A 13,875-nucleotide genomic window follows, 5' to 3' on the forward strand; every position below is an offset into this window, starting at 1 on the left:
AAGAGAAAAACAAAGAAACAGACCGACCCCACAAGCCACACTTCTCTGCACATTATGTTCTACCACACGGCATTGTGACATGTGAAGAAAATGGCACTTTTTGTGTCACTAATCAGATTGTAGTCACGAAGGTGGTTTCATGTTGTTTGAGACACTCGGCGGGTTCTTGTCTCTTTCCGCATTGATGTTGTGAAACATCTGCATTATCATTCACTTCCCCGACCACATTTATTTAGCATTTCAAGCTTTATAATGCATTTCTTTTACTGGATTCAAAATATGTATTCATTTACTGTCTATGTAGATTACCAAGTATGCAATTATCCGGAGTTCAAAAAATGTTCAGGTGCAACTCTTAAAACAATGCTATTTTCTTCCCACGTTTACTTTAAGAACATCTCTGTCCTTGCATTTTCTCTCCCAGGTGGTCTTTCGGTGTTCTCCTCTGGGAAATTGTAAGCTTAGGTAAGTAACCATACAGCCTGTGGTGGAAACATGATGGTGACAATTCTCATCATTGCTCAACCCACCATCAACATCAAAAAAGCATTTTCTGTCTTTCTTGTGTGTGTGTGTGTGTGTGTGTGTGTGTGTGTGTGTGTGTGTGTGTGTGTGTGTGTGTGTGTCAGGTGGCACACCATATTGTGGGATGACATGCGCTGAGCTTTATGAAAAGCTGCCACAAGGCTTCAGGATGGAAAAACCCAAAAACTGTGACGATGAGGTGTAAGTATTCAGCATTCAGCTAATAATTCGCTTATGTTGTCTTTCTGTCCTCCGTTCTACCCTATTCATCAATGTCTATTCCTCTGACCAGCTACGAGCTGATGAAACAGTGCTGGAGGGATCGGCCCTACGAGCGACCCCCCTTCTCTCAAGTTTCTGTCCAGCTCAACAGGATGCAGGAGGCCAGGAAGGTAATGCTGCATTCACACAGTCGGGAGAAAGGGAAGACTCGGAAAATGTCCTGTTGTTAATACTTCGGAGTGGAGCGGAGGGTAGCTACCTTGGAGTGAACATCCCTCCAAGATAGCTACCCCTAAAGTCATACAGACGTTTGTATCATATTTTAATGCCATTTTGATGGCATACTAAACTATGAGTTATTTATGGAATTTTTATGATATAATATATTATGACATTGTATGATTTACGGCATACTACAAATAGTCACATCAGCTATATCGTCTGAAATAGCTATTTGGTTTGTCAAGTCACATATAGAGTGTTACTGTTGGAATTCATTTACACTGAACTCTTGCAAATTGTAAGTTTGCAGCCATTTGGCAACAGTTTATTGACATTTCTCTCGTTCTTCTCTCCGAGTGTGGTCTGTACACAATGACATGAAGGGCTTATGAGGCTCCAGCATGATTATGTTTTAAACTCTTTAAACACAACAGCTTCTATACATCTTCCAGGCTTATGTGAACATGGCTCTTTTTGAGAACTTCACCTACGCTGGGATAGACGCCACAGCCGAGGAGGCCTGACTACAAGCCCCCCCAGACCCTAGCATGCCACGTAGCCCCAATAGGAAGTCCCGAGGATGGTCGCCACGTTACTGCAAGCCCCCTGCCGCTCAACGTCACGACAGGAGGACCGGGCGCTCTACAAAAGCCACCCAGCTATAGACGGAGGACTGTGAAAGGACACTGTGCGGAGGTATCAGAGACATTAGGAGATGAAGAGTATTGCTAGGCCTTGGATGGATAGATGTGATTGCTACCTTTTGGGTTACTGACTCCAATTACTACAAACCAGTCCCAGAAAAAAGACACACCATTGTACCTCTTACTGATGCAAAGGTTACAATGCTGGACCCTTTTCTCTGACTGTTGAGGGGATGCAGCAAATAAGGAGCTATGTGTAAAATACCACAGGGTCTGTGGGCTGTCGACATATGACTTTATTTTCCCTTTATTGGTCTAAATGGAGAAGGAATTTTTTTTTTTTTTATGAAGATGCTATTCAAAGGACACAGTGTGAATCACAAATATTCAAGTTCTCAGACTGTTAGAAAGGGGTAAAGGAAACATACATTGTAGCACTTAAACCAGCCTCATTCATGCCATTGGTGTCTTTTACTGTTTGCCAATCACTGCCATGTGAATGTAACTACTACTGTATATATTTTGTCACAAGGATGTATCAAAGCCTCTTATCCGAATGTAGTCAAAGATACAAGCTGACATAAATGCAACCATGGTAGATGCTCCATGTGTTGCATGCAAAGGTCCACCGCAAGAGACGTTGTTTTTTGAAAATGTTACTAATTCAGGGCAGATACACAGCTAGTCTGCCAGCTATCGACATTATAGTTGACCTTTAACACTATGCAACCTAACGCACTACGGGAATGTATCCATTGTATGAGAATGTACAGTATGTTTTCATTAACTGGTTCCTTGAATAAAGGTTTTGTGTGGTGACTGGACTCATCACCACATACATTGGTAGCTGTTCTATTAGCATAAGTCCAGTTTTCAGTTATAAACTGCAGTTTCTGTGACACTAAGGATGTTGACGCTAGCAAATATTATTGTGTTTTTGTTGTTGTTGTTGTTGTTGTCGCTTGCCTGCTCAAAAGTGAGCAATGATGGGAAACCACAGGTCAGGCTGCTGGGGGCCAAAGGATCCTTTCAGAGTTCAGGAACACTGATACCCCTGCTGCACTGAGCTGATCTGTCACTGGGTTTCCTTCACTAACCAACCGCAGGCGCATAACTGTCTGTCAAACATGGTCTCAGTGGGCCAGCTTCCTGAGGACTCCCACACAAAGACACGACTATACAACAACACAAATGTGTAATAAGGGAACGAAACTAAAAGGATTTCTGTCCCTTGTTTGCAAATGGGCTGAAAATGATTTTGAATATCAAGCACTCGCTCTATAGGTGTTACTGAAACCCCATCTGTTACCTCAGCACGTTGTTACGTGATGAAAAGGCAAACATATCTGGCACAAAAATATAATTTATTGTATTTTTGTAAAAAGAAAAAAAAAAGAACGCAGGGAAATGGTAATTCTACTGGGACGTTTGGTGTAAGATGGTAAGGTGTTTGGGCCAGGAGAGAGGGTGGCTTGGGGTCAAGGCTATGTGTGCGGGCTAGAGTTGATCTGAAACAGCATTGAGGGTGTTGGTGTTGGAGCTGGAAGCAATTTCCTCGTGTGAGCAGAGCTGCTGGTACAAGCAGTATTGGGGATGTGGTGTGTTGTCAGCGGGTTTTGACACCACTGGTTGGTGGGATAACAGCTCTGGCAGTGCTCAGCTGAGAAAGTTAGAGAGCTCTTGGGAAGAATCTGTTTTATTGTAGATGCAGAGGCATTTTATGTCCTGTAGTGTTTGCCAAGTGGAAGTGGCTGAGGTGGGTTGGATCTTTGGTAATGTTAGTTTCTCCAGAGGTAGTGGTTTTTATGTCCATGTTATCAGGTGTTTAAGACCCAATGATGTTGTGCAGTCCAGGGTACTTGTTGCAGGGCTGTTCAGTCAGCAGCAGACTTGAAAAGTCAGGTCTTTTGTCGCGTTCTTCAGAGGCTTAAAATGAATCCAGAGCTGTTGTCAGAGCCACAAGTCGTTTATCTTAATTAAACATGCACAAGTGCAGGTGTATTCACAGTTGATTTGAATCATGACCAAGACTTCTCAAGGTGAACCTTTGTATGCTCACCAGTTATTTTGAGATACAAATGGCTCTTTTGAGACATGTTGATGCTATCACGATTTTAGATGAGAGTATGTAGATTATTATAAATTATCAAGGTCTATCCATACAAAATATAATTAACAAGAAATTGAAATACATTTTGATGGCAATTTAAGCTCTAAGCAACATGTAATGGACTTTCATTTAATTGTATACATGTAAACAATCCCCTGATGTTTGTTAAATTGGGGTCAGTTTAATTAAGACTGAAAGACAGGAACTCAGTTTCCTTGAAATTGGTCATACAAGTTAATATTTCGGTTTTAGAGGGATTTAGATTTAGTTTTTTATATATCATGGGATATGTTTAAGATTACAGGTCCCACAGGAACTTGAAGTTTGTGAGGCACTCATCATCTCTCGTGTTTTCCATAGTTATCCTTTAAATTTACATTTGTATTTAGAGCAAGGAAAAAAACTGCAAACTCAGCCAGATGATGGACTGAAACATATACTAGGTTTCATCAGCAGCAGCATCTCCCATTTGTTATTGTGTCTAAGAAGGAGTGTTTGAGAGTAAACATCAATAACATATTTCCATAGTTTCAGTTCAAACAAATCTGCCTTTTTTGGTGCGTACTTCCACTCGGCTTTACACAAAGCACACTTCCTGCTTTAAGCACAGCCCTCAGCACTGATCAACCCTACCCACCCATGCATACTCAAAACCATGCACGAAAGACAACACACACAATGCACACACAAACGCAAGTGCGTTGTTAGTTTAAGTGCCATGGTGGTTTAGGATCCATAATACCTCAATCTACAATGAATTGGCAGATCCCCCTCCTTATTGGTTTGTGGATACGAGTGGGCTTTGTCCCTGGGATACATTGCAAGGACGGAACTGTCAGTCATCTGTCAAGTGAAGGTAGGGTTTAATGATGGATCGTTTTTTGTACAGTTGAATTACGTTATAAACTAATGTTGAATCTAATTAACAGCTGCATTTTCTCATTTACTGTTTATTTCCCCTGAAAATAATGACTTAACTATATGACACAGCGACACTCAAGTCACAAAATATATTGTTTTTTCAAAAGTCATGTGAGAACAAGATGTTCATTTAATAATACGTTATGGGTAGAAAGTAGAAGATAATATGTATGTCCTGGCAATCAATGGTTCTTGTTTCCACACATCATCTTGTTTCCACAATTTAGCATCTTGCTATTTCAAAAATACTTCCTTGTTTGACTTGCAGGGATGTGTTTTATTCCTGGGGGGGCTCATGTATTATATGTTATATTTATATATCAATATATTTGTCATTTCTGGAGCAGATGTTTTGCTCTTAAAGGATGACCTGGATCCTAAATGTTTCACCCGCACAGAACAGGATTTTACCTGCTTCTTTGAGACTGCAGACAACATGACTTATGATTTACTCTACAAGTCTGAGAGGTATGTTTTATATACAATAACTTGTATATAATAACTTGTGTTTTGTATGTTAAGGGCTTAAAGAGTCTTGTATCATTTAATATTCTCCGATTTAGTTTGTTTGGAATTTGTATTACTTTTGACTTTTTGGCTATTATATATTTAATGTTACATTTTTTTTGTTCATTAGTATTAGTGTTTATTCCACAAACACAGGTCTAGGAGAAACGTCATGAACCCATATCAACCAAACCCAACCAAATATTTATGTTTAATGAATCTTTCCTTTTCGAGTTTTCAGTTTACATTTGAACCTGACACGTGTTACTTCATCTATAAGTCACCTTAAAGCACTTTGAACTACACTTGCCTGTATGAAAGATTACAAATGGTTTGATTGATTGCTTAATATATACTACCATGTCTATTATTTTTGTCATTTATTTTAATCAAGCCTGCCTGGAAAGAAAAGGTGTGAAATGTCTGTCCAGAGAACAGAAGTCGGAACTTTACTTCATATCTGCTCATTTCCTGGGTCCGATGTTTCCTCCTTTGTGGAAATACACCTTGAAGTGGTGGAGCGCAACACCAACACCCGCCTCTACAGTCGCGTTGTCGGTGTGGAGGACCAATGTAAGACTTTTCTTTTTTTTACAATATATTCTTGTTATATATACTGGTTTAGGATTGGGGACAGGGGATGACCAGGGGGATGTAAAAGGTCAACAGTATGCAGCTTAGCAGTGTGTATTAAGTTGTTGACATAGATCAGAAATAGAAATCAATTTATGAATCATTTCATTTCAAATAAATTGTGAAAGTGTCCTAAGAACATTATGTTGGATACTCAATTGTGTCTCATAAGTTGTTGAAGCAATATTTGGACTGATGCCATTTATGACACAGATTTGAATTGTAATCTCATAAATTGATATAAAAATATCAACAATTCTTCCAAAAAACACATTAATCACTACAACAGAACACCGTGTACGCAGTTTAATATCGAAACATTTTGACATTTGGAGATTTCTGCAGCTGCACGGTGGTGTGGTGGCTAGCACTGTCGCCTAACAGGAAGAGGGGTTGGGGTTCAATTCCTGGGCTAGATGGGCCTCCTGTGTAGAGTTTGCATGTTCTCCCCGTGGCAGCATGGGTTCTCTACGGGTTCTTCCACAGTCCAAAGACATGCAGCTTAGGTTAATTGATGTCTGTCTGGTTGTCTGTCTATATACAGTATGTCAGCCCTGCGATAGTCTGGCGACCTGTCCGGGGTGTACCCTGGCTTTGCTCAATGACAGCTGTGATCAGCTCCAGCCCCCCCCCCCCCCCCCCCCCTGTGACCCTGAACAGGATACAGGAATGGATGGATGTATTTCTATTTGCTTTTTTCCGTTCTGGAAACTGCTCAGAAACTCCCATTATTGTCCATATTTCCTCTAAATACTCTAGTTTGGGGTTGTAAGGTTTCATGAGGCTTAATGAGGCTTCGATTATCCTGGAGGTCACAATAGATAATTTCATACTGTGATGTCAAGTTTTTTAAAAATGGTCTCACTACAATGACACACATTATGGACCGAAGACACACAAAAGTGATGTAAGAGGGAAGAGAAGGCATGTTTGCTAAACAAACAGGGTTGGCTGATTGTGGGGATCCAGGTGGACCCCCACACGATGAAAGACTTATATCCCTCTAGTATGTTTTGGGTTTTCGCTCCAGTCATTAGGGTCATGCACCAAAAAAGACAGGGGCCTTCTCACCTGTTGCCTTAACACCAGTGAATTATTTTCTTCAATGGATTCTGTGATGTGTTCTTCCATGTTTTTTGATCACCTTTTTTTCTCTAGTGCTCCTGGATCCACCCTTCAGTGTGTCTTTAAACCAAAATGGCCAAGCAGGACAGCTGCAAGTTTCATGGCACATAAAGGTCTCAAAATACTTTGAAGGGGATGCGATGTATAAGATTCGATACTCATCCAACAGCTTGGGAGAGAAGATAAAAGAGGTACACATGCACACAGCTTCTCGACAAATCCACGAGATAATTTCAACTCGCACGTCCTGTGTGTGAGCATTAGACAGTTTATATATTATTTAAGTGTGTATGACCAGCCTGTGAGTTACTGTGAAACACTTTTGTCTTGTATCACAGTTCAGCACCTACATAGAGCATGTAACAAAAATGTCATAAAAAGGTCCATGAAAATACATGGTATAGAATGTCATATACAAGTTATAGTATAGTAAATGATGAATATTCATTGAAAGTCATTCAAAAGTTATAGTATAGCATGTCAAAAAAGTCATGGCATAATAATGGTCTTAGTATAGCATGTTGAAAAAAGTTATAGTATATTACATCAAAAAAGTAGGAAAAAAATGATATTATATTCATAAAAAGTCATAAATAAATCCTAGCAAGTAAATAAATTCATATTACAGTACATCTAAGAAAAACAAATGTAGTATGTCCTAAAAAGTGGATAAAAGTGTCATAGTATTGTATGTCGAAAAGAAAGTCATGAAAAATTGGTAGTATAGCATGATAAAAAACGGAAATGTGAAAAGGAAACATGAGGAAATCGTGGTAAAGTGTGTTGAAAAAAGCCATGAAATGTCGAAATAGTGTGAAATGGTCATAATATTGCAAAATGGAAAAGTCATAAAATTCATAGTCACAGTATACTGCGTCAATGAGGTGAGTGAAATACTCAGTAAAGTCTGAAAAAAGTGAGAAAAAGCCATAGTATTGTATGAAAAGAAATCATTAAAAAGTCATAGCATGACATGTTAAAAAAAGTCATGAAAGAGTGATATCATAGCATATCACAAAACTTCATTGTATAATATTTCATAAAAAAAAGTCCGTTTTTAAAAGTCTTAGTAAAGAATAGTGAAATAAGTCATAAAAAGTCATGGTATATGATTTGCCAAAAATAGTCAAAAAAGACAGTATAGCAGGTTGAAAAAGATTTTAAAAAATGTAAGTATAGCATGTCAAAAAAAAGTCATATTACAGTGTGTCGTAATAATTCATGAACAAGTAGTATAAATTGTCAGAAAAGTGAGAAAAAGTCACAGTATTACATATTCAAAAATGATATAAAAAAATCATAGTATAACATGTTGGAAAAAAGTTATATAAACACATTTCTTTTAGGAAATTCACGAAGAAAAGTCATCGTATACTAAGCCTCCTAGTTGTCATAAAAATGTCAACAACAAAGTTGTAGTATAGTAGTATTTTTTCATTTAAAAATCCATAGTACTGTAATGTCATTAAAAATAAAAAAATATATATATATCGGCTAGTATCTCACAAAAAAAGTCATAAAAAAGTCGCAGTAAAGTTTCAGATAAAAAAGTCATTAGAATCAGAGTCAGATTTACCTTTAATGGACAAATATGCATAAACATCCAAATAATTTGATGCTGTTTTATTTCCCCAACTCTCTCAATATACTTGCATAGAAATATAAATAGCATGTAGGGTCGAGGACAACAAAGCTGCACACATAAAGAATAGACAGGACTGTTATGTACACAAGTAGTTACAAAACGAGTTGTACAAATAATTGTTTTACTCACATTTATAAACTAGCAATGAGCAACACTAAAATAAAGAAAATGTCTATATACAAGTCAGTATTCTTTAAGTTGCACACTGTAAATACACAATGGATATAATACATGGACAGTATGCTTGTGTAGAATATGTGCATGCACGATGAAAGTGCATTTGCAGCCTATAGGATTGATATTTACAGAACAGATATAAAATATTTTTAAAAGTTGTACATTAGAAAGTGTAAAATGATGATATATAACGGCAGCAGTGGATATTTTGGTGATATAGGGTCACTGACAGTGTTTGACTTATTTAATAGTTCTTTACAGTGAGAGGCTGCAAGAAAAGCCTTTCTTTGTGTGTGGTAGTTTTGAAATAAGAGTGTTCTGTAGTGACTCCCAGAGGGTAGACATTGAAACAGGCTGTGTCCAGGGTGTGAAGGGTCTGCAATGATATTTCCTGCCTGTTTCCTGACTCTGGACATTCTGGATAAAGTGCATTGTGGCACTAATGGTTTTCTTTGCAGTCCAAATTGTCCATTGTGGTCAGTGGCCTTCAGCTTTGCTCAAAATCAAACGGAACAGTTTGTCATAAAAAGACTTGTAATGTCACAAATAGTCAAAGAGCAGGTTGGAAATAGTCATAAAAATGTCATAGGTTGGCATGGCAAAAACAATTTATTGTAAAGCATGTCGAGAAAATATATCAAATTTATTTTAAAAATAATTTTAAAAATCATAAAAAGGTCATACCAATGCATATCGAAAACAGTAGGATTCCATTAAAAGAAGTGTGTGTCGTATATCATTTAAAAGTAAAAAGAGTCATAGAGTAGTATGACTTTAAAACAGTCACACAAATGACGTACTATGTCAATAACAAGTATAATCTGTTGACATTTTCTTTTAAACTAATAGTTTAGTGTGTCATAGAAAGTTGTGGTGTGACATTAAAATTATATTATAAAAGTTACACTATATTTATTGCAAGAAATAGTAATTGTATAGTTTGTCATAAAAAGTCAAAGTATAGTATGTCGTGGAGCCCGGGAATTGGGGGTCAAGTTAATGTGCCAGCTTGTGATTTATATTGATTTATTAACTGATAAATGTAACACATCACTGATTCTGTGGGTTTTTTGTCCATTATATGAACATTGTATCATTTTACTATCTGTCGGTAAAATAAAGTTAAATATATAATTTTGTATGTTTTACAATGTTTTTTAAATCTTCGAGTATGTGATTTCTACAGACAAAGGAGTGCAGCATACTAGACTCTCTGGTACCAGGGGAGGAGGTTCAGGTCCAGGTCTCCGTCAGATGTGCCCATAATCTAAATGCAGGACACTGGAGCGGCTGGTCACACCCTGTGCGAGCCGTGGTTCCCCAAAGTGCAGGTGTGTCTAAATAACAGAGAGTGTGCATCTGAGTGAATGGCAATTGTTATCTCATCCTGTCACCTCCTCTGTCACAGATGCAACACTTGAATGAGAAATGTTTTCTCTTCTTTCAGATGATATTTCTCTAATGTGCTCCACATCCGACCTGCAAAACATCACCTGTCTTTGGCACGGGAGCAGATATGGTGAAGAGAACGTGTACAAACTGTTATACCAGATGGGCCTCAGGTACATTACTTACTACATTCCATCATTGAGGAATGAAATACCTCAGATCATGCTGTGCTAATGTATCAGCATGTTGAATTGACTTTTTGTTGAATTTTGTTGAAAGTTATTAACATCCTTCACAGTAAACACTAGACACAGCATTACTTTCAACAACAATAATGTTGCAAACTATTTTGTGTGTCATCTCTTTCTCTGCACAACTTTCCTTTCCTTTCACATTGTTGTCTGTATACTGACTAGTATAGACAGTAAAAAAAATTGATTGTGTGTGATGATATTACAGTGAAGTTTTGGGCTGGACAGAATGGACAGAGTGTCTCGCCGACAGCGACGTGACTGACCTGTGCCATTTCCGTGGAGAGGAGTCCAGAAGAGTCCGGGTCAAGCTCAGCAGCACTTCAGCTCCACTCAGCAGAACCTTCTATACTCAAGAGTTCACTCTCAGCAACAGCGGTGAGGGATTTTTGCTTCTCCTTTTCTGGTTCTTTTTGGATGTTTTTAGCTGTATTTCATGAAGAGTATTTTGATGTGATGACACCTGACAAAAAGGAGACTCCAATTTCTATTTTTTTCTATTTTTTGGTTGTAGTCAAAACATCCCCACCATGTCATCTGAAAGGAACATTGGAAAAAGACAAGTTGTGCTTGAAATGGGAAGCTCCTCTTCTGTCTCCGTCTGCTCACCTGCAGTATGAAGTCAGCTACCAGATCAGCCGGGGTGAAGCGTGGATTGTAAGATGTCCTTTACAGCGACACAATTTCATGTTTTATCTTTTTAAAATTCCCTTCAAAATATGTTTGTGTTCCCTTATACATTTCAGATTCCATCACAACCTTTTTTCGTAACAGTAAACTAAAATATTACTTTATTTAAATATATCTGTGTGAATTATTATTTTCTAATTATTCGTTTTCAGTGGGGCTGTGAGTGGTCAATATTACCACCAGATGGCACCAAAGGAAGGAGTATTACAATACAATGACACATTTAAAGTGAAAAATCAGTAGCATGATTCATTACATTGGTTATATTACCTTATATTAAATTAACCATGCTGTGTGTTGCAAAATAACTTAATTTGCCAAAACATGAGGAAATGCAAAGAATATGTGTGCAAATGAAACGGTATTCGTAGAAGGGAAAAGAAATGCATTAAAAGGCAGTACTGCAAGGGAACATAAATATATCTCAAGGGAAATTCAGAACGCAAAATGAGTATGTCATCACTAAGATTGTCCTTTAATGTTCTTACAGTTGAATATTAAAATCAACCTTTGTGTCCCCAGAAGTCCCTAAAGGGCCCTGAGACGGGCACATGTGGAGCGGTTCCAACAGGTAGCCATTACAGTGTTAAGATCAGAGCCAAACCTAATGGGTCCATTTACTCAGGACACTGGAGCGACTGGTCAAATGTGCTTACTGGCGACATCCCTGCTGATATAGGTAAGATCAACAAGTCAGTGTAAAACACAATCATTCAGTAATCCCAAATACCCCAATACAAATTAGTGTTTGTATAAAAATGATCAAAAGTGGCAAAATTGCAGCTAATGCAATAGAGCGGTTTATCTGATTCTCAGTCTGTTATTTTGTTTGAATTTCACAAGCAGTTTATTCAAATTTGATTATGTGACAATTGTCGCAGTGTCGTGTAAAAAAATACACTGTTGTGCCGTGATATACAAATATTAACATTACAGACCTGTGAAATGCAGTTCTTTGCTATACGCTCATTAAATATTCAAACCTTAACGCAGTATAAATAACCTCTACAGGCGCACTGCTCATGCTGTGTATACCTGTCTTGATGCTGATAATTGCCATCATCCTCATCTCCTTCTTTTCCACGTACCACAGGTAGGAACAATTCAAACTAAAATACTCCTGTGAAAGCATGTGATGCCTTCCTCCATTTCTTTTCAAATGGATATCAATTTGTACAATCAACTTTAAACATCGTTTTGTTATTAAATGTATTAAATAAAACTATTTCTAAATAAATACTCTTGCTATCCAAAATGTTTAACCAATTATTTTAATAACGTTCTGCATTGTTTGAAGATTATTTTCTTGTCTGTTTTGTGTGTTTTTATAGTAAACTCAAGCTGTATTTTTGGCCGCCGGTGCCCAACCTTGACAAGGTCCTACAAAGTTTTCTGACAGAGGTTAATGGGCCGCAATGGGTAAATGATTCTACTTAATAGTATGATACATGATACATGTACCAATACTTCACAATAATGAAGATGTTTTTATTTCCTTGGGGGAAAAATAGATTTTGGCCATGACTAATTAAGCCAAATAGATGCACTCTAAATAGGTGTTACAAATGAAATACTTTGTGCTCACACTACAGAATCCTCTGATAACAGCGAAGCAGTACTGCGACCAAACCACTTCATCTGTGGTGGAGATAATGTCTGAAGACGACGTTTCCCAAACAGGGGTATCCAGCAGGCTCCTGTCATTAGAAAGAGAGTTCTGCAGCGGAGAACAGGTCGATGGAAGCCCCGGGACGAAAGGCTTTCCAGACTATGTGACTCTGAACAAAGACAGCGTCATTCTTTGCCCGAAAGGAAACAAGTATGTCTACGAGGACGTTGGAGAGAAAGGAGGCCCGGAGATGAGCGACGAGCTCTTCCAAACATGTCGCGGTTCCTGCCCTGATGGCTCAGTCTGTATCCCACCCTGCTCTGGCAGGGACTTTCTGAACGATGGCTACTTGCCTCCGGCTGAGCCTGCAGACAGATTCGACTGCAAGGTCACTGTTGCAAGGGGCCCAGGCAACCTCTATACTAATTTCCCCTGTAGCTAAATGTACAGAATAACAACTGTACTTTACTTCCACTGGTGCAGACGCTTACACAAAGGCGTGTTACCATGTATTCATAGTATAATGGGGATTGGTTTGAATCATTGCACACTCTCTCCCATCATTACAGTCTCTTTGAAAGTTGAAGCTTTTGGTTAACATGTTGAAGATAATTGAGCATTCCTTATTGTAATATTGCTTTTATATTGGTAATTGTATATACAGTTCAGGACTGACAGTGCATCTACACTGCTGTCTTATTTTCCGCAAGAGGGCACCTATGACGAGAAAAGACCCCACTTAATGGCTTTGGTGGTCAAGAAGATTTTTTATCTTGTGAGACCTGTTTACAGTAATTACCAGGTGGTAGCCTGCAGCTAGCTTAGAGTACCTTGGACCAAAAAGGGAAGGAAGGAGATTTGAGAGGACGATATATTCAAATGCTACATTTCGATTGTATTTGTAACTTTCCGTGTTAAGTATGTGAAAATAAACGTGAAGGTGCCATGAGGGTTTGGGACTATTACACGCATGAAAGACAACGATAATTTTTTTTTTTCCAGATATTTTCAATTGTCTATTATTTTTAGTCATGTCCTTGTAAACCTCTTAACTTTGTGTTCATTATGCAGGTTTGTATTTTTGTCAAACAATGAAAAGCGTTTTTTCTTCGAGTTGCATTTCCTGTCAGCCATTTAGGCTTTCATCGGTCCATACTACTTTATTGTAGGCGATTTAAGCAGTTTCAACCGACTTGAGCAGCCTT

General features: G+C 38.2%; 2 protein-coding genes across 4 annotated transcripts in view; both read left to right on the forward strand.

Annotated features, from left to right (window-relative positions):
- The window catches only part of tie1 (tyrosine kinase with immunoglobulin-like and EGF-like domains 1), a 30,724-nt gene extending 28,283 nt beyond the window's left edge, over positions 1–2,441 (forward strand). For all 3 annotated transcript variants that reach the window (XM_079267956.1, XM_079267955.1, XM_079267957.1), the window contains 4 exons: positions 425–465; positions 630–726; positions 818–917; positions 1,422–2,441. In XM_079267956.1, the coding sequence (XP_079124082.1) occupies positions 425–465; positions 630–726; positions 818–917; positions 1,422–1,493 (310 nt within the window). In that variant the 3' untranslated portion in view covers positions 1,494–2,441. The remainder of the gene's footprint in view (positions 1–424; positions 466–629; positions 727–817; positions 918–1,421) is intronic.
- Positions 2,442–4,402: 1,961 nt separating this feature from the next.
- Positions 4,403–13,605, forward strand: mpl (MPL proto-oncogene, thrombopoietin receptor). The gene is made up of 12 exons (XM_079267577.1): positions 4,403–4,579; positions 4,992–5,112; positions 5,546–5,724; positions 6,943–7,100; positions 9,918–10,062; positions 10,179–10,293; positions 10,580–10,749; positions 10,886–11,028; positions 11,584–11,740; positions 12,073–12,154; positions 12,393–12,480; positions 12,654–13,605. Exons 1-12 carry the CDS (start codon positions 4,477–4,479, stop codon positions 13,110–13,112), a joined length of 1,920 nt encoding a protein of 639 aa, XP_079123703.1. The 5' UTR covers positions 4,403–4,476; the 3' UTR covers positions 13,113–13,605.
- Positions 13,606–13,875: the final 270 nt, after the last annotated feature.

This window comes from Melanostigma gelatinosum (assembly GCF_949748355.1).
Source record: "Melanostigma gelatinosum genome assembly, chromosome: 4".
In the NCBI taxonomy this organism is placed as follows: Eukaryota; Metazoa; Chordata; class Actinopteri; order Perciformes; family Zoarcidae; genus Melanostigma; species Melanostigma gelatinosum.